At 30.6% G+C, this 24,029-nt stretch overlaps 1 protein-coding gene across 3 annotated transcripts; it reads left to right on the top strand.

Annotated features, from left to right (window-relative positions):
- Positions 1-236: 236 nt before the first annotated feature.
- On the top strand, positions 237-14,099 carry LOC127833875 (uncharacterized). Of its 3 annotated transcripts, none has more exons than XM_052359367.1 (11): positions 239-369; positions 756-974; positions 3,208-3,451; positions 4,047-4,231; positions 4,596-4,713; positions 8,625-8,697; positions 9,605-9,763; positions 10,283-10,401; positions 10,927-10,993; positions 11,659-11,805; positions 13,434-14,099. In XM_052359367.1, exons 3-11 carry the CDS (start codon positions 3,266-3,268, stop codon positions 13,484-13,486), a joined length of 1,107 nt encoding a protein of 368 aa, XP_052215327.1. In that variant the 5' UTR covers positions 239-369; positions 756-974; positions 3,208-3,265; the 3' UTR covers positions 13,487-14,099. The 3 variants fall into 3 exon arrangements, with proteins under 3 accessions (XP_052215326.1, XP_052215327.1, XP_052215324.1); XM_052359364.1 differs by having other exon boundaries at positions 4,044-4,231; XM_052359366.1 differs by lacking the exon at positions 756-974 and having other exon boundaries at positions 237-369; positions 4,044-4,231.
- The last annotated feature ends 9,930 nt before the right edge of the window (positions 14,100-24,029 follow it).

The raw sequence follows: 24,029 nt of genomic DNA, 5'->3' as shown, positions 1-24,029 counted from the left end.
TGCATATTTTAGAGCATTGTAAATGATCAGTATTACTGTTTACTCACACATACCATAACTACAACAACATTTGCGAATCTGAAACGATTTTTCTTTTAATTTTGTCAATTTACCAAAACGTGAAAAGGCTACTTTAATAAAACCATGTGTAACGATATTTCATCAACCGCAACCCTTTAAGCTAACATATTACAGTAATAGCAGCATACTGTTATCTGAATATTCATTTCACTACCGTCAGTAGAATAAATAAGATACTTAAACCTTTGGAAAGTTTTATGTGATGCAGGATTTTCAATTGTTATTGTTTTATGCAAATATGTATAGTGTTATTCATTATTGAATGCTTTTTGGACCCTAACGTTATTGGTATGTAACTGTTTTTGATGTATGTCAATTAAAATTCATCATCTTTATTTGTTTGTCATTTAATGACCAATTATGTTTCGGCATTACACATAAAATAAGATGCAGAATAAATGGCATATTTGTCACCAAAATGGCAATATCAATACGCCTTATTATATTAAGAAAACGCTTTAATTAGATATTTGAACTTGAAAATTGAGTAAAAATCTACCAGATAAAAAAGAACAGCAGAAATCCTGATTTGCCATTGCTTAAAACTGTATAATTAAGTACCAGTAAGTAATTTTAAATCTGTTTATTAAATTGTCGCCCTTCTCGATTTAAGGACAGTCATTTGATACTCAGTAATATTTTTTTCCAAAATCGTATCCTTATGTACATTGTAGAACGCCCAAACCACAACTACAAAGTCACGAAGACGGATCTAAAGCTTGTGTAGGTTTAAATCTCTACGCATCGAAAGTTGTCATTACAGCAAATCTAGATTTACATGCGCTATGTACGCCGTTAAAACGTAGAAAGTGTTAAATCTTTACGCATGACTTCAGATAAATTAGGCAAATACTAAGATCCTTCTATTTTGGAAAAATTAAACGGGATTTAAGGTAAATCAAAGTTTTATCTATCATGGAAATACAATGTATGTATGAAATTGCTTACTTACTATTTCACTTATTTAAGAGTTATGTGTTCATATAATGTTACATTATGTAGAACACAAAACAATCTTGTTGATGAAGCAAGGGGAGGGCATTCTTGTTAAACAACAGCCACTGTTTTTCTTTTAGATGTGCAAGTACATTAGTTTTATTTTAATGCTTCTCCAATCTAATGTTTGCAGCTAAAGTATGTTGTATTGGAAATTTTGATATAATTTACCGTTTTCAGCAAAAATGAATATAATGAAGACTGAAACTGAAATTAAGTACATATAATTGAATGGTGTCTGGTGAACTTGGTGTTGTTTCAGTGTCTATTCAAATAAAAACAGCACTTATTGGATTTAAGATATAAATGCTAAACACAACACAATTCGTTCATTGTTAAATAGTATGTCTAACTATCTGTATGTAAATGCAAATACAAATTTGTCTTGCCAAAATATGTTCAAAAGTCTCTAAGTGCTAAGGACGTAGATTAATACTTTATATACATTTTTGTGTATGACTAATCATCATAATGTTATATATTGTGACAATACGTGGAGTGCTTATATCAAGTATACAACCATTAAGAACATCTGGATTGCTGAGCGAATGAGGCGATATATGTTTAATTCGAAGGCCAGTTAATCATGCCCTAGTGGGTAGGCATTTGATCTTCTTTGTTTCTAAATTTCTGTGTTTGTATTATCGAGAAGGTCTTGAGTAACGATATTAACAATTACCAATTTAAAGCATTTAATGGCGAACTTCAAAAATGTCAAAATCTGTGAACAAGCTCCGTGAATGTTATTTGACGGTGAGAATTACTTTGTATTTTGCATAATGACCTTACAATCGTATTGTGTAAATTTAGATGTATTAATCCAAATATTTCTATTGAAAGAGGGCGATTGTGTATCGTATACAGAAATCAAAACGTAGGTCATTTATTTGACAAAATTTGGCGGATGTTTAAGTTATGTATTAAAAATCAACGAACATGTTATTTATGCAAGCAAAATCAACGAGCATGTCATTGATGTAAGAACAGTCAACGAGTATGTCATTCATTTTAGCAAAATCAACGAGTATGTCATTCATGCAAGCAAAATCAACGAGTATGTAATTCATGTAAACAAAATCAACGAATAATCGGTTTCGTGATGAATTTCAATCTCTTTGTTAATTTAACTTCGTTTATAAATATAAAAAGAAATACATTCCTTATTGTGTGCGTGAAACACCTAACATTGTCAATTTAAAAAAAAATGAACATTGATGAAAGAACAATTTTGTTAACGTTTTTTTTAGATGTTTTTTGTTTCTCATTTTCAATCAATATTATCTCTTCTGCTTTATTTGCTTTATTATGTTTATGATTAGAATTGATACTCCGTTGATTCATTATGGTATGTAATAATTGGTTTATATGTATTACTTGTGTTATGTTTCAATTTGTATTTTTGGTATGTTAGCACATACCCATGTGGGCCTTTTGTTATAATTAAAAGTTCAAAGTACAAACTTTTGAACATATACATATCTAAATGCATTTCCTTCATGCACATATTGCCGATTTAAAGTAAGGCAACTTTTTATTTTATTTTTGGCGGGGGAAGGGGGGAGGGGGACGAAATGAAAGTATACCATATATAAACATAGCATGATATACTGAATTCAGGTGAAAATACTAATTTATTCACGTTACTTATGTTATTTAATTATTTAAATTTAATTTAATTTTAATTATTTTAATTATTCTTGGGAATTGACATCGTCAACTTAACAACCCAGTTTGAGTACATTATCATACAGGACTAGACTTATTTGGTTATGAATTTATGTTTAGATTTTCATTAAGTTTTCATTAATCTTATGACGATGTCATATTGAATTGCAAACATTATCAAGACGCTCTGTCCCACAACCAATAGCCAAAAATGTAAAGTCGTAATAAATAGTTTGTTATTAATGCCAACAATAAAAAGAACTGGTGTTATATTCAGCATACAAATATGTCGCAAAGTACAATGACAAGGAAGTAGTTGATAGATTTGAAAACATGATATGGAAAAAACGCTCAAAACTATATAAATGATTCCGTGCCATGATTCGCTGTTTAATGACACCATAATCGAACATCCGCAAAATGGACAAATTGCTCAAATTCATTGTATGTACTTGATTATTTCAGATACGTTTATTGTATCATTTTAAAGACAGAAGAATTTAATCTCTTGTCGACAAACGCAATGGAGACAAAAGCAGCAGAACAAAAGCAATTGCAAAGCGTTGAAGAAACTGAAGCAGATTCGATAGGAACAAGTCATGCCCTGGATAAAATAGTCACTCCCGATCCGAAATGTATATCAGTGATCCATGTTGACAGTGCATCCACAGCCTCAACGTCTGCGCATTGTGGGATTGTCGTTGAGAGTGTAAGCATATATAAGTGTCATCTCTTATTTTGAATTAGAATATTTACCTACCAATATGTATACAAATGTGAAAATATAACAATATCCAGTTAAACTGTCGATACAAGTATAACATTATTTAGTAATACTGCCTAGTAATACTGTGTTTAACTGATTAGTAAACCGTTTTTGACGATCTAATAAACTGTTCGTTTTCAGAGTTACACTGTCTAAATGCTTAGTGTGTTTCAGCGTTACAATGCCATGTTATATTATCAATTTAAAAGCCAGTCTTACTTGTCAAGTGATACTTGTTCTATGTACACTGCTTACATGTTTGTAAGTTTACAAGGTCAAGTATAACTATTGCTGCATGTGTACAATTATCTAAACTCTTTACGTTAGTTATGTTAGTGTCTAGATGTACTGACTTATCAAGTGCTGCATAGTCCATATATATATTGCGTTTGTTAAACTGTCTGATTGTTCGGTCTATACCATAAAATTATTGACTTGTAATAAATATATGTCAGTGTTACACTGTTTAGTAATTCTGTAAACGTCTATTTATATAACGCTCTTACATTATTTTTAATATTTATATTATGTTCAGCAGACAGTGGAGCCGGATCAAAAGACCACCATTCTAATTTCCCACGTTAATCAGACGGACACGCATGCTGGTGAGTACTTTGGCGCCACCCTGTACACGTACAAGCGGTCACCAGGGGAACAGTTCGAGTACCAGCACCTACTGAAGAATATCAAGGATGGATATCCTGCACAAACAATGAAAATTTGGTATTTGTACTCTGTGAAGAAAATCATTGTATGAGCGAATTAAACGTTCATAACGTTCAGTTGAAATTTCCTCTATTGTTAAAATTATTATCGGCGTCTGTAACAGGACTCTTGTGCAAATTCCTCTTTATACATTACATAAATCGCGGAGTTGAACATATTTGGCTCTGTTTCATTAAATCTTGTACTTTTGTATTAGTGAAATATTGAAAGTTATTGTTAAATTGAATATCCACTATTTTTAAGTAGTTGTAAACATAGTTAAGTTACCAAAATTGGGACTAGTGTTACACAGACAATATTTCTCGGTATTGCCCTGAAAACAAACAAATATCCTCTTCTGCATTGTGTTGTTGGTTTCCAGTGAAGGTGACGAGCTGGTTCTGATAGGTTACAAATTTACACCGGAACTTGAGCACACAGAGGTGCTCAATAATTTCCTACACCACGTTATCGTCGATGGAAAATCGCGTTTCTGTCTGGTAAGCTCGTTTTAGAATTAATTAACTACTGCTTTTTAAACAGGTTTTCATATTTGAAACGGTATAAAGGGAGTTTTAAATGTCGTCTCTAACGTAAATATGATAAAACAAGGCTGAATGTTAATATGAAGTGATGTTAATCAATTTGGGAAGTAAGTGAAGAATACAAAGAAATGCATAATTTTATTGCAAAACGGGTTTCAATGTTTTTTTTTGCAATGTGCATTTTTTATAACAACCCGTTGTGCACTAAACTATTTTTGCATAAACGTAAACACACATTAACTTATTGATTCAAATTGATTTGAAACGCTGAAAAGAAAGATTCACATGTCGTATGTATGGAGTTTGTATACATATAATAAGAGAGAGGCGTAAGATTCGACCAAAAATTAACAGACATTGAAAGTGACCGATTTCATGAGTAAATGTTATAAACAAACACAGAATGTATATAAATAGTGATCTTAACACTTTCATGATTAAGTGAATTCAAACCAGAAATCCAATAATGTTATTGCTCAATGTTGTTTATAAGGATTTTTTTTAATAAGACAGAGGTGTAAGATTCGACCAACAAATAAAAGGCAGTTAAAGTGATCAATTTCATAAGTAAATGTGATACACCAACACCGAATTGTTGTAGAAAGAGATTTAAGCCAATGCAATAGTTAATTGAAGAAAACCAAGAGATGCAATAATTTTATTGCAAAATGGTTAAGTGTCTTATTGCGATTTGATATTTTTATAACATCCCGTTTTGCAATACACACTATTTGCAATAATTTTATTGCAAAACGGGTTGGAGTGTCTTATTGCAACTTGAAATTTTCATAACAACCCGCTTTGCAATAAACCCGTTTTGCAATAAAATCATCGCAAATTTATTTGCAATAATTTTATTGCAAAACGGGTAAGAGTGTCTTATTGCAATTTGATATTTTTATAACAACCCGTTTTGCAATAAACCCGATTTGCAATAAAAATAATTACACATGCATGAATTTATTCAAATGGGTTGGAAACATTAAAAGGGAAATTTAAAATCTCGTATTGAAATAATAGTATTTTCAAATATAGACAAAACTGTTAATTTCTACTAAAAATTAAAAAGCATTGAAGGCAATGCATTTCGAGACTTAGTACGATAAAACAACACATAATGTATATAGAAAATGATATCAACCAATTTGGAGCTTAAGTTAAGATTGTGTGTCACAAACCGTTTCGCAATAAAATCATCACATATATGCTAATTGTTTCATATTGATTTGAAACGGTAAAAAGGAAGTTTCAAATGTCGTCTCCAACGTTCATATGATAAAACAAGGCTGAATGTATAATTGAAGTGATGTTCAGCAATTTGGGAATTAAATGAAGAATACCCAGGAGTGCATATTTTTTTATTGCAATACGGGATGGAGTGCCTTATTGCAATTTGATTTTGTTTACAACAACCCGTTTTGCAAAACAATCATCGCACTTTTATTTGCAATAGTTTTATTGCACAACGGGTTAGAGTGTCTTATTGCAATTTGATATTTTTATAACAACCCGTTTTGCAATAAACCCGAATTGCAATAATTTTATTGCAAAACGGGTTGATGTGTCTTATTGCAATTTGATATTTTTATAACATCTCGTTTTGCAATAAACCCGATTTGAAAAAATTGCATTGCAAAACGGGTTCGGCTGTCTTATTGCAATTTGAAATTTTCCTAACAACCCGCTTTGCAATAAACCCGTTTTGCAATAAAATAATTACACATGAATGTATTAATCTATTCAAATTGATTGGAAACATTAAAAAGGAAATTTGAAATCTTGTATTGAAATAATAGTATTTCCAAAGATAGACAAAACTGTTAATTTCTACTAAAAATTAAAAAGCATTGAAGGCGATGCATTTCGAGATTTAGTACGATAAAACAACACATAATGTAGATAGAAAGTGATATCAACCAATTTGGAGCTTAAGTCAAGATTGTGTGTAACAAACCGTTTTGCAATAAAATCATCACATATATACTTATTGTTTCATATTAATTTGAAACTGTAAAATAGGACGTTTCAAATGTCGTCTCTAACGTTCATATGATAAAACAAGGCTGGAAGTATATATGAAGTGATGTTCAGCAATTTGGGAATTAAGTGAAGAATACCCAGGAGTGCATATTTTTCTTGCAAAACGGGTTTATTGCAAAACAGGTTGATGTAAAAAAAAAATCAAATTGCAATAAGACACCCCAACCCGTTTTGCAATAAATTTATTGCAAAACGGGTTGATTGCAAAACGTGTTGTTATGAAAATTTCAAATTGCAATAAGACATTCTCACCCGTTTTGCAATAAAATTATTGCATTTCTCGGTTTTCTTCAATTAAGTATTGAATTGGTTGAAATCACTTTCTACACCAATTCGGCGTTGTTGTATCACATTTACTCATGAAATTGATCACCTTAACTGCCTTTTATTTGTTAGTCGAATCTTACACCTCTGTCTTATTTTGAAAACAAATTCCTTATTAACAACATTGAGACTTTCTTCGAAAAGTGTCCAATCAATTTGAATCAATTAGTACATGTGTGATGTATTAGTGCAAAATGAGTTTATTGTGAAACGGGCTTTTATTCCTTTATTTACATCGCAATAAGGCACTGCAACCCGTTTTGCAATAACATTATTGGATTTCTGGGTTGAATTTGCTCAATCATGAACGTGTTAAGATCACTATTTTCATACATTCTGTGTTTGTTTATCACATTTACTCATGAAATTGGTCACTTTCAATGTCTGTTAATTTTTGGTCGAATCTTACGCCTCTCTCTTATTATATGTATACAAACTCCATATATACGACATTTAAATCTTTCTTTTCAGCGTTTCAAATCAATGTGAATCAATAAGTTCATGTGTTATGATTTTATTGCAAAAAGAGTTTAGTGCACAACGTGTTGTTATAAAAAATTCAAATTGCAATAAAACACTGAAACCCGTTTTGCAATAAAATTATGCACTTCTGGGTATTCTTCACTTAATTCCCAAATTGGTGAACATCACTTTATATAAACATTCAGCCTTGTTTTATCATATTTACGTTAGAGACGACTTTAAAACTTCCGCTATACTGTTTCAAATCAATATGAAACACTTAGTATTAAATCTCGAAATGCATCATCTTCCATGCATTTTAAGTCTTAACTCCCAGTTTTGTCTATTTTTATAACAATTCTATTTCAATACAACACTTGAAACTCCCTTTTAACTCTTCCAATCCATTTGAATGAATAAGACACTCCAACCCGTTTTACAATAAATTTATTGCAAAACGGGTTTATTGCAAAACGAGTTGTTACACAGCATGTCGCGTCTGTGACAAAGCTCTCTAGTTATAAATATATTTTTTAACCTGGTTTTGTGACAATTTTGTTCCTTGTTATGGATTTTAATCGTCGTACAATACTAGCTGACGGTATCAAGAAAAATCTGATACTGTCCATAAAATTTAATTATTACTAGATTGTGTGATATTCTTAATCTACTTGTTTCGTAGTGTTTCTAATTAGTGTTGCTCAGAGTAATGAATTCATGTAATATGTGCAGTCCCAGCTTCATATTTTGATTATTAAATGTTGCGTTTTATGTATTGTTCTGTATTATGTAGGAAAATATCACTGTCTTTGAAATAAGTACTGCTGAAGGATAAGGAGAATTTCTCTCCCGATAATGTCTCTTGAGTTCCAGTTTTTTCTATTATAAAAATAACTAACGAAACTTAATATTTATGCGTTTCGTCCATGTTTATCTTCAACGTGTGCAGTAGACACGAACTGACCAGAACTTTGAGTAAAAACTATGTCTTGTATAAATATGTTCGTAAATTCAAAAATTCTACATGTGTATTATGGCAGGTTTTAAAAAGTAGTGGACATGAGTTCTGGTATGAAACCTGTGCAATCCTGACTCCTAATCATGATGTCCCTGGTAAGTTATAAACCGTTATACTGCATTTATGTGTTTTGTTTATTGTGAAGGATATGTTTACAGTATTTTAATGTGAAAACACTCTAAAATCAAATCCTTACAACGTTAATTCAAAGCATTCATAAACTTACTAAAACCGTCATTATATTGTTTGTTGCTAAACCTTGTGACTCCAATATAATACTCATTCTGTTGAACAAACACAAAACGCAAGTGTGTCATTAAGGTACTTAAGGTATTTACGCAACACCAAAACTCAGTCCAGTTTTACTTTATCGTGTCAATATGGTTACCAATCGAGGAATTAGGACTGACACAAGATATGTACATTTATAAAGATTTATTATGAACCTGCTCCTTAGAGATTTTTTATTGATATCTTTTTTATAATATTTCAATGAAATACAAGTGAATGATTTAATTATATTCACAAATTGAAGACAATAAATAACAAAACCGATAGTACAAAGATAAACATAAACATAGAAAAGTACAAGTAATAAATGATCTGAACTCAACGAATCAGCGTCTGCTTAAAAGAACATGTTCAGCGGCCAATTGTATAAATCTGGATAACTCTTATCCAGCGGATAACTTTTGGTTATCTTCAATTTTATGATAAGATAACCACAAGTTATTCGCTGGTTAAAAGTTATCCAGATTTATACAATTGGCTACAGATGTTTACTGTAATTTAAATTAAAAGTACGTTTCAATTTTAATATATTAATTAGCATAATAATTTTAATAATAATAATAATAATAATAAATGGTTTACGCCATAACAATCAATTTAGTTGATATCGCAAACGTTCCAGTCAGAAAACACAATGTACAGAGCTTTAGCACTAACTTTTTTGTGTTTAAATATTACATTAAAATGTGTCTCTTTTCTTTTATTTTTCAGATCACGATTTGCCCCCGAAAGTGACTAATCCGAAATTTGGTCCCGCCAAGTCCATTATTTTATTGCCAAAAAAAATCATATTTTCCATACAAGGATCTATGGAATACATGTTCATTGACAAAACCGGAATTCAAGGAGTACCTATGACTCAACCTCGTCGTAAGAAACTTTTACATTTTGTATCAATATGTATTGTATAGGCAGACATGATTTTTTTATATGTATTATACAGATATAGGGTCTTTTAAAGAAAATGTAAATTAAATAAAACATGTTTCAAGTTCAAATCACAAAGAAAAATTATAACATAGAAAAAAGTAAAGGCATGGGTTTATAGTGCGACTATGATACTCGACTAATCTTCAACCGACTTTTATACTAACCCCCCCCCCCCCCCGATCACCCAGATATAACTCGCCCGTTAAAAATCTGCGCAGTATGCAGCCATGCAGCCATGGCATAATGGCTTATTTCGCTCACAGGCAGGTACCCATTTATACTTCTGGATGGAGAGGAGGAGCAAGCGCGGATTTTTTTTGCTCATGAACATTCCGTTGTCTGAGCGGGACTCAAACCAAGGACCTTCCGACCAGCATCCTAACACTAGACCACGGTCCCAGGTTAACCTTAATTAACCTTAACGTTAAAGTTCACTGCCGTTCATTGATTTTATTGCAGTTTATGTCAATATGACACGCAAATTATCGTTTAATCCATGGAAATTCACAGCAGCCTTGTCTGGAATGGATGGGCAATCGTACGTGCACATAGATGGTCAAAGAAATATAGTCATATCGGTAGGTCATAAAAGGTTTCGTTATAGCGTTAGGGGCACATGTAAATGCAAATTTTGTTATTATTTTATTTTTAAAAAATGTTAAAAGACATGGTAATAGATAAATATAAAATATATACTAATGTAACATATAACACAATGTTGAGATAATCGTGGTCGAAAAGGTGTTTTTTCTATGGTTATTTATAATCCAATACAACATAACAAAAGGTATTTACAAGATGAAGCATAAGCAGTACAACAGAATATGTTATCTTACAATCTAAAGATATTGCAACATAAATTATATGTTTGTGCTGAAATGAACAATATATTATATGCTGTTCTGTCTCGAACAGAATACACATGCTTATAGAGCTATTAACACGAGTCTAAAACAGAGTTTTATACATATAAAGGTATTGCTATACTCAGTGGTGTTTCTCTGAATGTTTGCATTATGTTCCGAGAAAGACCAAATTGAATTATGTCCGTTAAAACTGCTATGATGATGAGATAAACCAATAATTTAAATGTTATATTTTAGGATAAATCCAACCGCACGTTTTTCGGGTATACAAAGATTGGAGACGACTACAGATTCTATGTCGACGGCAAGTCTAGCATTCTTTACTAGTCACACACTATTAAACATATCTGCCTCAATGTCAAAATATTCAAAAGAAGGAGATATGCACGGGTATAGATTTACACATTAACATGTATCGAAGTTGGTGTCTTGAATCCCAATTAAATAGAATTTTTACGAGATATTTTAAACCCATGTGTGTTAGCTCGAGCCACAAATAAACAAATATTTGATCAAGTGGCCAGACAAAATATAAGTTTCAGGTTAATGCATTCATCATAGATTCCGAATGTCCTTTAAGCAAATTTTCGAAAAATTAAATTATATCTTCTAACGTTAACTTTTGAAGATAACTGCTAACGCAGCGAAATATGTTCGTTTCATTTGGTTAATGGCATTTATTTGATTGCAATTGTTTCCAAAGCATCAATAAATCTTGTGTAAATTTTGCATCAATGAATGTGAGTAAAATGTGTATCGTGATACTAACTTTTCATTGTAATTTCATGTTTTATTATTCAAAACAAGCGTTATTAGTTGTTTGAAAATGTAAGGAGTGCATTCAAATACAACAAAGAACTATAAAGAGCGAAGTGCATGACAGTATTTAAATGTTATGATCATTTTCTTTTAAATTGGATGAATTACACTATTGATGAATTTTAATATACATTTCATTTTATTTTACAGTCTTCTTTCTGTCGTATGACAAAATATCAAAGAGCTTTGCCATGTCAAATATCAACACAGACGACAACATTATTATTTACGAAGATGTTGGAACCCCATCTTGTCCGTCTTCAGACAACCTAGAGATCGACTCATCTATGATGGCAGGTAATGCTCTTTTGGATTAAAAGTTGATATAAAAACAAATAGCTATTACCACAGACATATAGACCGCAATTAAATGCATATTAAGTTTACTACTATTCATCTGGATTTTATCTTTGATTAATAATTGACTGATTTGAATAATGTTTCTTACTTTAACAGCAATTACGGTGTGCAAGTAAGATACAATTTGTTCATTACCTACTTATGTAAGAAAAGTAAAGCATTTGTATTAACCTTTGCACGTAAACGCCGAGGCATTAAAATCAATTCACCAATAAATGAATAAACATCTATGTTTTACCTAGTTAAAGCAGTGTTGAATTGTTGAAACGTACATGATTTATCTCAACATTTTGTAGTTTCTTTGGGAAAAAGCTGCAAACAAATGCAAATGTAAACATATTCAAATGCTCATTAATTTAATTGTAAATTATTAATGTTAATTCTAATTTGCATTTAAACGCGTGTTTTTGCATAAATGTACTTAATTTAATAATCAACATGTGCATTTCGCCTCTAAAGATGTGCGCTAGTAGTGTGAATCGCTGCCTACTTTGTTGACCTTTATTCTAATAAATATTTAGAAAAAAATAAACCATAGTTATTGACGGAACCAATAAATCTGCGTTTTAAATGTTAAGATATACACATATTTAATTGTTTCATTAGTTTTTTGTGAATATTATTCATTTTTATCATTGTCAGAAAAACACCAGCGCATTTTATTTCTATTTGCGTTGTTTTTAATTTGTACTATGCATATATACAAAAAGAATACACAATGAATCATTTTATTAAAAGTTAAGTAAAAGCTGTTGTTGTAGATTGTTTTTCAGTTTTGTCACTGCTTTTTGTTGCAATATTTTTTTTGTAAATTATTTTGCTTTAAATAAAAGTGTACGTTCAATGGATCACCAGCGGCAGCATTTTTGAAGTATATATAACATTGGAAAATTATATAAAATAAAATAAATAACTATTCAATAATTTGCTTGTTATTGTATTATCTTCTGAAAATATACATATTGCTATAATAAAGCATCTCCTCACCTGATGTTGTACTAAATGCTTAGAAAAAAATCTCTGAAAACAATTTGTTACAATGGCTGCATCATGTGGGCAACTGCTGTGGGTAACAAGTTCATACAGCGTAGTTGCAAATATTCGTTGTTAATATTATAACGATTTTCAATCAATAGATTTTCACTATCAACCAAAATGAAACGAAAATATATACGAAATTAAAAGACTGATTACAGTATAAATGTTGTGAAACTCTTGATTCTCAAGATGAAAACATCCTAAATGTAGTGAATAGTTAATCTGAAAGCGACCATACTTCAAACAATATATCGCATTTTATTACGATTTATAATTATATTAGTCTTCGAACATGCGCGCAATTTATAAGTGTATCCTACTACAATGTAGTATTATTTCAAAATATATGCAAAAACCCATCAGACATGACGCAACAATACAATATATAGTAAACTTTATGAAATTAAAATTATCAAAATAATGTGTACACGTGTTTGTTATTAAGATAGAGGCACAATATCATCCCTCTTCATAGAAAAAAATCGTTTTCGAACTTTTACAAATGTCAAGTGCATTTTTTCTTCCAGGTAACAGCAAGGAAGGCGTCAATATGCGTCGAGTTCCTTGTTGTTTTATGTAAAAAAAAACGTTCGTCGGATGCTGAGAAAGGTTGCGTCTTTTCTTAAAATGCAAGGTCGTCGCAACCACTTAAGCTGACAAGCGCCTAAGTTGTTGCGTCGACTATGCGTCAAATACCCGTTGCAAGGGCGACGTCCGCACAGTGTACAGTATATCTGCATCCGACGCACATCGTTTTACTTGGAATGTTCCCGTTGAAAGACGATCAAATCCGCCAAGTTTCATTGGGAACGACGTACGACTTCATTCACTGCACGATTAACCTGCGTTTTTCTCACTAGTAAAAACAATCACCATAAGGCACCCGATGGTGTTTTAGACGTACGTGAAACATACGTCCATCAAGATTTTTGTGAAGTGAAGTTATTATTTAGACATTTTTTTTATTCAATATAAGACATTTTATGTATACATGTGTATGATCATAAAACAAAGTGATACTATGTAGCTACTATGAAATGCTAATATATACTTTTTTGACCTTGTGGTTTCCTTTTGATTAAAAAAAAAATAAATATAAATATAATTATATTAACTTTTTGTTGTTGTTTGTGATTGGTGTTTAAAAAAAAGGAAAACAACAGAATAGTTATGAATAATGATGAGTTACATAAAGTAGGTAGAAAGGATTCTGGACTTGTTTATGGAGTTTAATGTTTTTTCATTTTTGTTCAAAAATATGAAGTGAATCATTGTTTATTGCAATTTCCTTTTCAATTTGAATCTTCAGTTTTAAATAATTGATAAAACAGTTCATTGTAGGTACTTGTTTTCTGAATTTCATGCTGAATATAAAATATTTCATTAACATAATTATGTAATTCACAGCGTTGTTAACCTCTTGTATTTTGAAGATATTTACCCCCAAACTGATGCCTAAGAGAGATTGTTTGACATTTAATTGTTGTTTCTCTAGAAAGGTTCTCAAATGATTCCATAGAGGTTGAATATGTTTACACTCCCAGAAAAGGTGTTCTATTGTTTCGATATGTTCACTACACATATCACACAGATTTGTGTTGGATAGGTTGCACTTAAAAATATATTTATTTGTAGCTATAATTCTCTGGATGTATTTATATTGAAAATTTCTCAGTATGCTATCAGTAGTTGATTTATATGGCATGACAAATAGTTGTTTCCAATTAAATTCTTTTTCCCCAATAAGGTTTTGCCATTTAGTTTGAGCTTTAGATATTTCGGCAGGGTGTTTACTTTGAAGTGTATAAAATATTTTGTGTGTTTTATTTTGTTTTGTAATTATATTTTCTACGAAAGTTTTTTAAGTAAATGGTGTGTTATTTGTTTTGATAACAGTTTTAATATGTATGGGTATATTTTGATCAATGTGTAGTACATCAGGACATTACTTGTAGGTATTCCGCATATGTAGCATAAGTTATCAAAAGAATAGATGTCGTTTATTCTGCAGTCGTATAATTGATCTACATATTTAATGTTTCGTTCGAACCAATTTTTGTAGAAAAACGTTTTATTATTAGTAGTTATGTCTTAATTGTTCCATAGAATGATTTTACTGTTTATTTTGGTTTCTAAATTATGAGTAACTTTACACCATGCTGATAGAACATTCGATAGAAATTTGTTTTTGGTTGAAATTTCGTTTAAGATATTGCTTTCGATATTACATTCAAAAAGTAAGGCACCACCATATGTTTTAAGAATTTTCTGGTATAATAATTTCCATTTACTCGTATTGGTGTTATCTAAATATCTTTTGACCCAACTGCATTTGATTGCATTCAGGAATGAATCTATATCCGTTAGTCTGAAACCACCATATTCTACTGATTGAATTAATTGAGTTCGCTTAATTTTATCAGGTTAACCGTCCCATATGAAATTAAATATTTCTGATTTTATATATTCAATAATATCATTTGAAAGGTTTGGGAGAACTGTTAGTGTATAAATTAATTTAGGGAGTGCAAACTTTTTCAACACGGTGTTTTTTCTCCGATAAGTGTAAGTTTACGATGCTGCCATGATTTTAAACAATTTTTAAATTTTTGTAATTTAGGCAATATGTTTTTTGGTTTTTTTTGTTTCATTTTCATTGTTTGTAAAGGTTATTCCTAACGTTTTTGCTTCATCTGATGTCCAGTTAAATTTCATTTCTTTTTTTCAAATGAATATTACTTTGTTTAGATTTACCTACTCGTAGCACAGTGCATTTACTTTTGTTTAGTTTAAGGCCAGATGTTATTCCAAAAAGGGTTAGCGATTCTATAAGATTATCGAATGAGTCGTTACTGTCATTTACAAAATAAGTTGCATCGTCAGCAAATATGGACTGTTTAAATTCTTCGTCGGGTCCTAGCGATATTACCTTTATATGGTTATTTGATTGGATATAGTGTGATAGATACTCGATGCATATAATAAATATCGAGGATAAAAGTGAACATCCTTGTCTTATCCCTCGTTCGATGTTAAAACTGTTTGAAAATGGCCATTGTTAATAATTATACTGTTTGTTCATATCGGTGTAAAATAGTTTTACCAATTTAATTAGACTTTCACCGAAATTCATATTTTCTAAGCAAGAGAACATGGTCTAGTGAATCAAAAGCCTTTTTGAAGTCTGCAAAGAAAATGAGGCCAGAATTGTTTGGTTGGTTAAAATAATTTATGCATTCTTGTTAAGACGTACGTTTTCACCAATGTAACGTTCTTTAATGAAACCAGATTGTGATCTTAAAATGATTGATGGTAATATTTTTTTTATTCTGTTTGATATACTTTTAGTTGCAATTTTATAATCAGTGTTCAGTAAACTAATAGGGCGCCAGTGTGATAAGAATTCTAAGTTTTTTCCAGGTTTTGGAATGAGTGATATTATACCTTGTTTGTGTAGCGTAGTTAAGTTTTCGTTGTTAAATTAATAATTAAGTGAATTAATTAGCTGTGTTTTATATCATTCCAGAATATATTATAGAATTCGATTGTGATGCCATCAGATCCTGGACTTTTGTTATTTTGCATTTCTTTTAGTGCTTATCGACATTCATATTCATTAAGTAATCCATCGCACAGTAGTTTTACCTCTTGATTTAAAGCATGATGCGTATAGTTAAAAAGGGTGTTATGTTCAACATGTTTTCGTTTATAGAGGGTTTCGAAAAATATACGTTGTTCTTCTAGTATTTGAGTTCTGTTTGTTATTTCTTCGCCATTGACTACTAATTTGTGTACAGTTTTTTTTCACTTCTACGTTTTTCGATGTTTGCGAAGTATTTTGTATTTTTTTTCATTCTGTTCAACATTCTGTGCACGTGCTCGTAGTATTATTCCATTAAGATGTGAATGATAAATTCCTTCTAAAACTTGTTTTTTATTATTATTTCATTTTCAATGGCTTTAGTGTCGTTTGTGTTTGTTTCATGTAATTGTTGTTCAAGTGTTTCAATGATGTTAATGGTTTCAGTTTCCAGTTTGTGTGTTTCTTTTTGTTTAAATGATGTGTATCTAATTGTTGTGTTACGTATATTTCCTTTAATTACCTCCCATAAGGTGTTTGGGTTCGCATCTTTATTATTTTGAACTGTATTGAATATTTCTTGTTTTATTTGCGTTTGATATTGTGTATCTAATAAGACGCTGTTGTTAATTTTAAAGTATCCTGGGCCTCTTTCAGGTTGTATTTTGTGCAGTTTAAGTTCAACTAGAGAGTGATCAGTCATAAATCCTGGTTTTATGCTACATATTTCAATTATGTTGCAAAGTGACTCAGATATTAAAAAAATAGTATAATCTACAAAATATTATTGGTTTTGTGTTTGAGTGCCAGGTTAATTTGCTTTCGTTTGGATTTACTGTACGCCAGATGTCTATCATATTATAGTTTTATTTATGTTATTTAAAATGTTTCTATTTTTAGGATGAGTATAAAGGTTTCCCTTGTTTTTATCTAATAATGGGTTGAAAACAGTATTGAAATCACCACCGACTATAATGTTTTTTATCTTGGTTATTAATTATAAAGGATTGTTATGTTTCGTAGAGTGTGGAGTCATCTATGTTAGGGCCGTAAATTGTTGAATAATGTTAATTGAGTATCGTGTATTTTGATATCTATACTTGCTTGTCTGCAAATTATTATTTCGTTAAAGTTATCGACTGTGATCCCTTTCATATTTTTTTATCATAAAGGCAATGCCTTGTTTATTAGTATGTTGTCCACTGAGATATATATCTCCGTCCCATTCATCTTTTAAGGTTTGTGCTAAAGTGTGTGTTAAGTGACTTTCTTGTAATAGGCATATACTTTTTTTTTCGTCTAACCATTTGAAGATTTTTATTCGTTTTTCTTTATTGATTAGCCCTTTTACATTTAAAGTACAAATATCAATACTCATATAAAAGGAAGGTGGAGTACATGATAATTCTTTGTTTGCCTGTCCAGTTGCTTTCTATCACAAGACATAGATAATAGGTTTTCATGTTATATTAAGAACCAGAGGGAGGTATGGGCAAGAATAAAGAATTGATTTATGTAAGTTATCAAGACTGGATATCTGTGTGTACTAATGTGTTTGTACGTGTGTTGTTGCGTGCGTTGTGTACATGTAATGTAAAAAAAAGAGTAAAGAAAACAGGGAATGAGTCGATGTTTGAAGGTTAGTGAAGTATGCATGTGTGTTTGTGAAACTATTTGAAGTAAAAATATTTTCTTTTACATGTTTGCACAACGCTTGTTAAAGCGATCTTATGAAAAAAAATACTTGACCCATACTATATATACAAGTATTCTATACTGTACATGACATATTATAGAAAAACGACAACAATAAACAAAAAACTTAAAACGTGTGGCTAACAAGTCGTTTACAGTGTAATACAATCAAATAAAAGACAATAATGTTGACAGGATATTAACATCAAAGATTAATGTATCCATTGCTATTAGTAATCCATTTAGTATGAGGGTTGTTTACAGGTTAGGTAACTTTACTTATTTCGCAATTTAAGCACGTATCATAAGAGAACAATGCTATATATTTATATAACTAAAACAGAGTAGCAATAAAGTTACCTAATTTCATCTGCAGGAAAAAAAACTTCAACATAATCTTCTAAGGAAAAAGAAATGAAATGTGCATTCTTGGTATATGCATTGATTGTCTTATAAAAATACAACGTTATCTAATACATTAATACCCTAGATTAGAGATAAGTCTATATCTTCTTCACAAAACAGTCTTACACAGGTAAAAAAAAAATCTTATTATCATTATTCAGTAAAAATCCGTGTATGTACTATTTTCAAGTATACAAAAAACATAATTATAGGTCGTATTTAATTGTTTGTTGCATTTTTACAAAAATAGGCCAACACAGCCTATTGTAGCTGCATTTGCAAAAAACAATTTCTTGTTGTTTACAAGTATTTTTTAGTTTAAGGCGTTTACACAAAAATAGGTCTATATACCTAATGTAACTGCATTTGCGAAATTCCTTGCTATTTACAAGTAAACGCATTCAACTAACAAAGCCTCTAAAGCAATAGCAATTTAGATGTTTACAGAACAGTCAAGAGCGAATATTTATTTTTTTGGCTGGCTCAAGGAAAAAAAGACCGCAAAGAAAACAACGTCAATACCCAATAAGGGCGCATATTTGTTTTTGGCAAGCTCACGTACACAAACAAGCAGCGAAAAAAAAGAAACAACGTTAATACCAACAAATGTATCTTTAGGTAGTCTTTGAAGAGAGTTTAAACATAAAACTACATTTCAAAGAGCAGAATAGAAGACAAGGTAAGCGTTTATCATTTTAATTATAAATATTCAGTGTTATATTAGTAAAAAAACAACTTGTTTATTTGCGCTAGTTTAAAAAAAAAACTAGTCAAGTAAGCAAATGCTAATAAATATAGTAGAAAAACAACTAAACGAACAATATATGTACAGTATTCCATTAGATTTCAAAAATGCATATATACTGTATCATTTCTTTAGCACGTTTTTTTTTATTTTTGCTCACATATTGTAATCAAGAATAATAGTAGGATTTACAGCAGTGATGTATTAATTTAAAAAAACAACTTAGTAATATGATAGCTTTATGTTTACCATTATACATATATATGTATATATACATACATAAACACACACATACATACACACACATATGCATGTATACACATATATATACACACACGGTGAGAAAAACCTGAATACATGTTTTATGTTTGTATCTAGAATGTACAACACATTTTTAACTCGACATAATGAAAATACGCATAAAATAACGTACATTAAAGGAAACAACAGCATGCTCATGTAAGTCTACATAATGAAAATACGAATTTGTAATACTATTTAATCATGTGTGTTAAGAAAGCAACAACAATATGTTCATGCACGTTTTAGTGGTTTGTACAATTTAATTTAAAATTAGATATGTGTTGAAAGGTATTATAAGGCTAAGTCAATATTTCTTTAACGAAATCGTTACATCAGACTATTGTTAAAGTAGCAGATCTTCGAGAACTAAACAGTGAAAAGGGCAATTTGTAAGATTCATGTATGTTACAGTTATATTTACGCGTTCTAACTTTACTGAACCTCATATATATAATGTACCTCAATGTTTTAGGTGTTGTCTTTTTCAAAGCATTCCCCTATATCGAATGACCTAACTCCAAGCTTTGTTTATTTAAGGGGTTGCACGTTAGAGGTATATCATTTCCAATCAATCTAGGGTCGAAAAACGAAAAGACCTATCTAGATATTTTGTTCCGGAATTAATATTAAGAATTAGTTGATATAGAACCGCCCCGCATAACCATGTTTGTACGACACAAACAATTTTAAAAAAAAGTGAACGTGTATTTTGTATGCTGCATAGTTCATTGGTAACAATATTAATTGAGTTTCATTCATTTTCTTAGAGTTTAATGTATTGTTGCCGACCTTTGAAGTTAAACTATGTAACAATAGAATAAAATCTATGTATTTCACTAAACTTTACTTTGATCCATTAGTTCTACAAATTAATGTATACCAATATTTTAGGTTTTTATAGTAAAACAATACAAGACAAGACAAGACATATTTATTCAGACTTGCACAGTGTACATCGTCTAAACACTAGATATTATTCAATCAAATATGTTACAGAGATAAACATAGTTATAATATAAACATAAGCAGCATCGTATACGGTTATGAAAATACAAGGTAAAATACTTTTTTTAATATGGAGGATAACTTTTTGAAGTTAAGTAACAACATTAGAAATATTATGTCTTACATTCAGAGCATCTTTTACAAATTTTGCTAATTTAATTAGTTCAAATTTATTCGTTCTTTCAGCAATTGGTGGAATTTATAAACAGAAGGCCTAACATAATAACATTTCTTTAGGTAGTTTCTTCTAACTGTACACATTGTTATTGCAATATACCAGTAGTGTGCATATAGTTTTAGTTCAACAAATTAATGTTTACCAATATACCAATATTTTACGTTTTTATAAAAATGCACACAATACACTGTAAATAATGTTATTGCAATATACTATTAGTATGCTTATAGTTTTATGGGTTTGAGGTTTATCGATCGGGGATAGTATTACTTGTTGGGTCATCTTAATCCGTTTACATCAAAAACAGTGTTGACATTCCTATGTTCTCGATCTTTTCTTTATGGTCGTGGATTTCGTGAATTTTCATGGACGGTGTCAATCTATACTGTATGAAAAAGTAAGAGCGCTGAATAGGCACTGTCGCGCGATTTATGTCCGAGTTAGGTGCTTGGCAAGGGAAGTTCTAACCAGTACTGGAATTTGTCCTGTTAAACTTTGTGGACCATTTCGTTCACGTCACGGTAGAAGATGTTTCCATTACGTGTCCATGTCGACGTTACAATTTCTTTCTGCTTTTTTCTTACACATGCAAATCCTTGCGCATTCAACTTTGTGAGGTGGTCGTTAACGTAAATAGGGTCCTTCTGTTTTCTTAGTGTTTTCGCATTGCGCATAATAGATGTCTTTCTCATTCTCGAGATCATTTTTACTATAATCGGTATATTCTTCTTAGAATCAAAAAGTATTATTTAGACATGCAAAACGAAAAAATGCGCATCCATCTTACGAAATCAATGTTTTATATGCCGACGTGTGAAAAGGCTTACACGAGAATGCGCCAGAAAGACAACAATGGCGACAAATGTTCCAATGTGCCGTTTTTCGTTCTTTCGTATTGGGTAATTGGCGACCATCTACGCTGCCAACGCGCCAACACAAAATAACGAGACAAATTTATCCGCCTAAACGATAAAATGCCAACATATATAATGTTATTATAAACGTCCCATTGTGTGTCATAATGGTTGTCACTGTTAATATAACACAATATTTTAAAATCTAATATCATAAACTAACGTTTTCGAGCAAGATTTAATGTTAAAAAAATCATTATAAATTACATCATAACCTGCTGTGCTAGTTTATATACATTTAACACTGCGTAATCTGGACTGTTTACACCCTGGATTGTCGTTTTGTTGCTGTTCTTTATGGTGCTTCCTTTTTCAAATCTTTCAATAAAAGGAATTTACTTGCAATTTGTATTTATTTCATTCCATCATGCCTCATAATGGTGTTTTCCTGTTGCTCTTGTGCATATTAAAACTTGAGTCATTAATTTATTTAATAATCTCGAATTTAAATTCTTTAGAATAGAACTTGTATGAGATTAATTTTTATTAACACCTGTATGTAATTGATTAATTTCTTGGCTATGTGTGATGTTTGACTCGTCATTCAAATGGTTTACAGCTCAATGTTTTGCAATGATAGTACTTGGTGATGTTTGACTCGTCATTCAAATGATTTACAACTAAATGTTTTGCAATGGAAGTACTTAGTGATGTTTGAATCGTCATTCTTATTGTTTTCAACAAAAATGTTTTGCAAAGACAGTGGTTTACAACTTTATGCTTTGCAATGACAATGGCTTACAACACAATATTTTGTAATGACAGTGGTTTGCAACCCAATGTTTTGCAATGACAGTGGTTTACAACTCATATTTTGCAATAGCAGTGGTTTACAACACAATGTTTTGCAATGACGTTACTTAGTGATATTTGACTCGTCATTCAATTGGTTTACAACTCAATGTGTTGCAATGACAGTTCTAAGACGACGACCCCAGCTTTAAACATTTTAATGTTTTGCGTCGTGAAATTCGCCATTAATAAAAGAACTGCGTGTTTTATTCAGAATTTCCCTCCTGTTGATTTTTCTGGAGTGTTAATAACACGTTATAATGGCAATGACTTTATGTATTTATCATATTAAAAAGGTTACTTTGCATGATTTCGTGCAATTGGTCCACAATTCTTGAGGGAGGTATCCTGTTTAACGATGTTCAAATCTTTAGCAAAATGTAAACAAACAGCATTTATAATAAACGTTTAAATGGAGATTATAAGATTTGTATATGTGTTTAAGTGTAATATATTGATTAAAATATGTTACAATAACACAAAATAGGCGAAGACAAATTAGCGCACCGAGCCGATTGTGACGAAAATATTTCGTACACATTTTCCTGCAATAACCGAAGCATTCGTCTTTTTTTAAGGCTCGGAGTTAGTGTTTGTGTGTCGTATGAATAGATATCGTTGCAGGAAATTAAACTGATCCGTAAAACTAAATTTAGATTCACATCGTACATGCATGATATGCATGCTGGCGAATTCGACTGTACAGACATGTTCGCTTTCAGAATTAAATATCTGGCTTATTTCGTATTTTTTGACACATTTTCTTTTTAACTTTTATTTGAATTTATATTGAAATATGTGTATAATAAGTGTTTTTTTACACATTATGCACACAAGATCAGAAATTGCAATGCTCGGGGTTGTTCCAAATTAACAAGTTTAATTCCTGAACAAACTTCTTGCATTTGTTACTGTCAGGATGACATTGAGTCGATCCCTGCCCAGTTTCATGAAGCCTGTGAGCAGACTATTCAATGATGTTAAATATATATATATCATATATAAATACATCAATAAGTAAATATATAAATATATATATATATATATATATATATATATATATATATATATATATATATATATATATATATATATATATATATATTTGATAGTGATTTTTTTCAGAAAAGTTTCGTTATAATATTATTGTTTATTTATAATTCAAAATGAAATGATGTTTTTACTAATTAATAGCATAGCCACACGCTAACCACCTGTACAATGATGAATATTCAACATATTACACATGTTATATAAATTCATAACTATTTGACAAAATCGTATAACCTCCCTTTAAATAAATTGGCGTGTATTCACGTATCTTTAGATAAAATGCCTGGTATTAATCCACCTGAAAGTAAGATATTTTGATGTATTTAAAAACACAAAAATTTGTCAGATATCGTTAAATGGCTGAACGCCGATTGTCAATTTAAGGCACATATATATGCCTATATATTTTAATTGATACTAAATGTGCTAAGTTTTGAAGCTGTTTTGGACAGA

This window comes from Dreissena polymorpha, chromosome 6 (assembly GCF_020536995.1).
Source record: "Dreissena polymorpha isolate Duluth1 chromosome 6, UMN_Dpol_1.0, whole genome shotgun sequence".
NCBI classification, from domain to species: domain Eukaryota; kingdom Metazoa; phylum Mollusca; class Bivalvia; order Myida; family Dreissenidae; genus Dreissena; species Dreissena polymorpha.
Note: the sequence above shows the minus strand (reverse complement) of the source record. Positions and strands in the feature narration are given on the sequence as shown.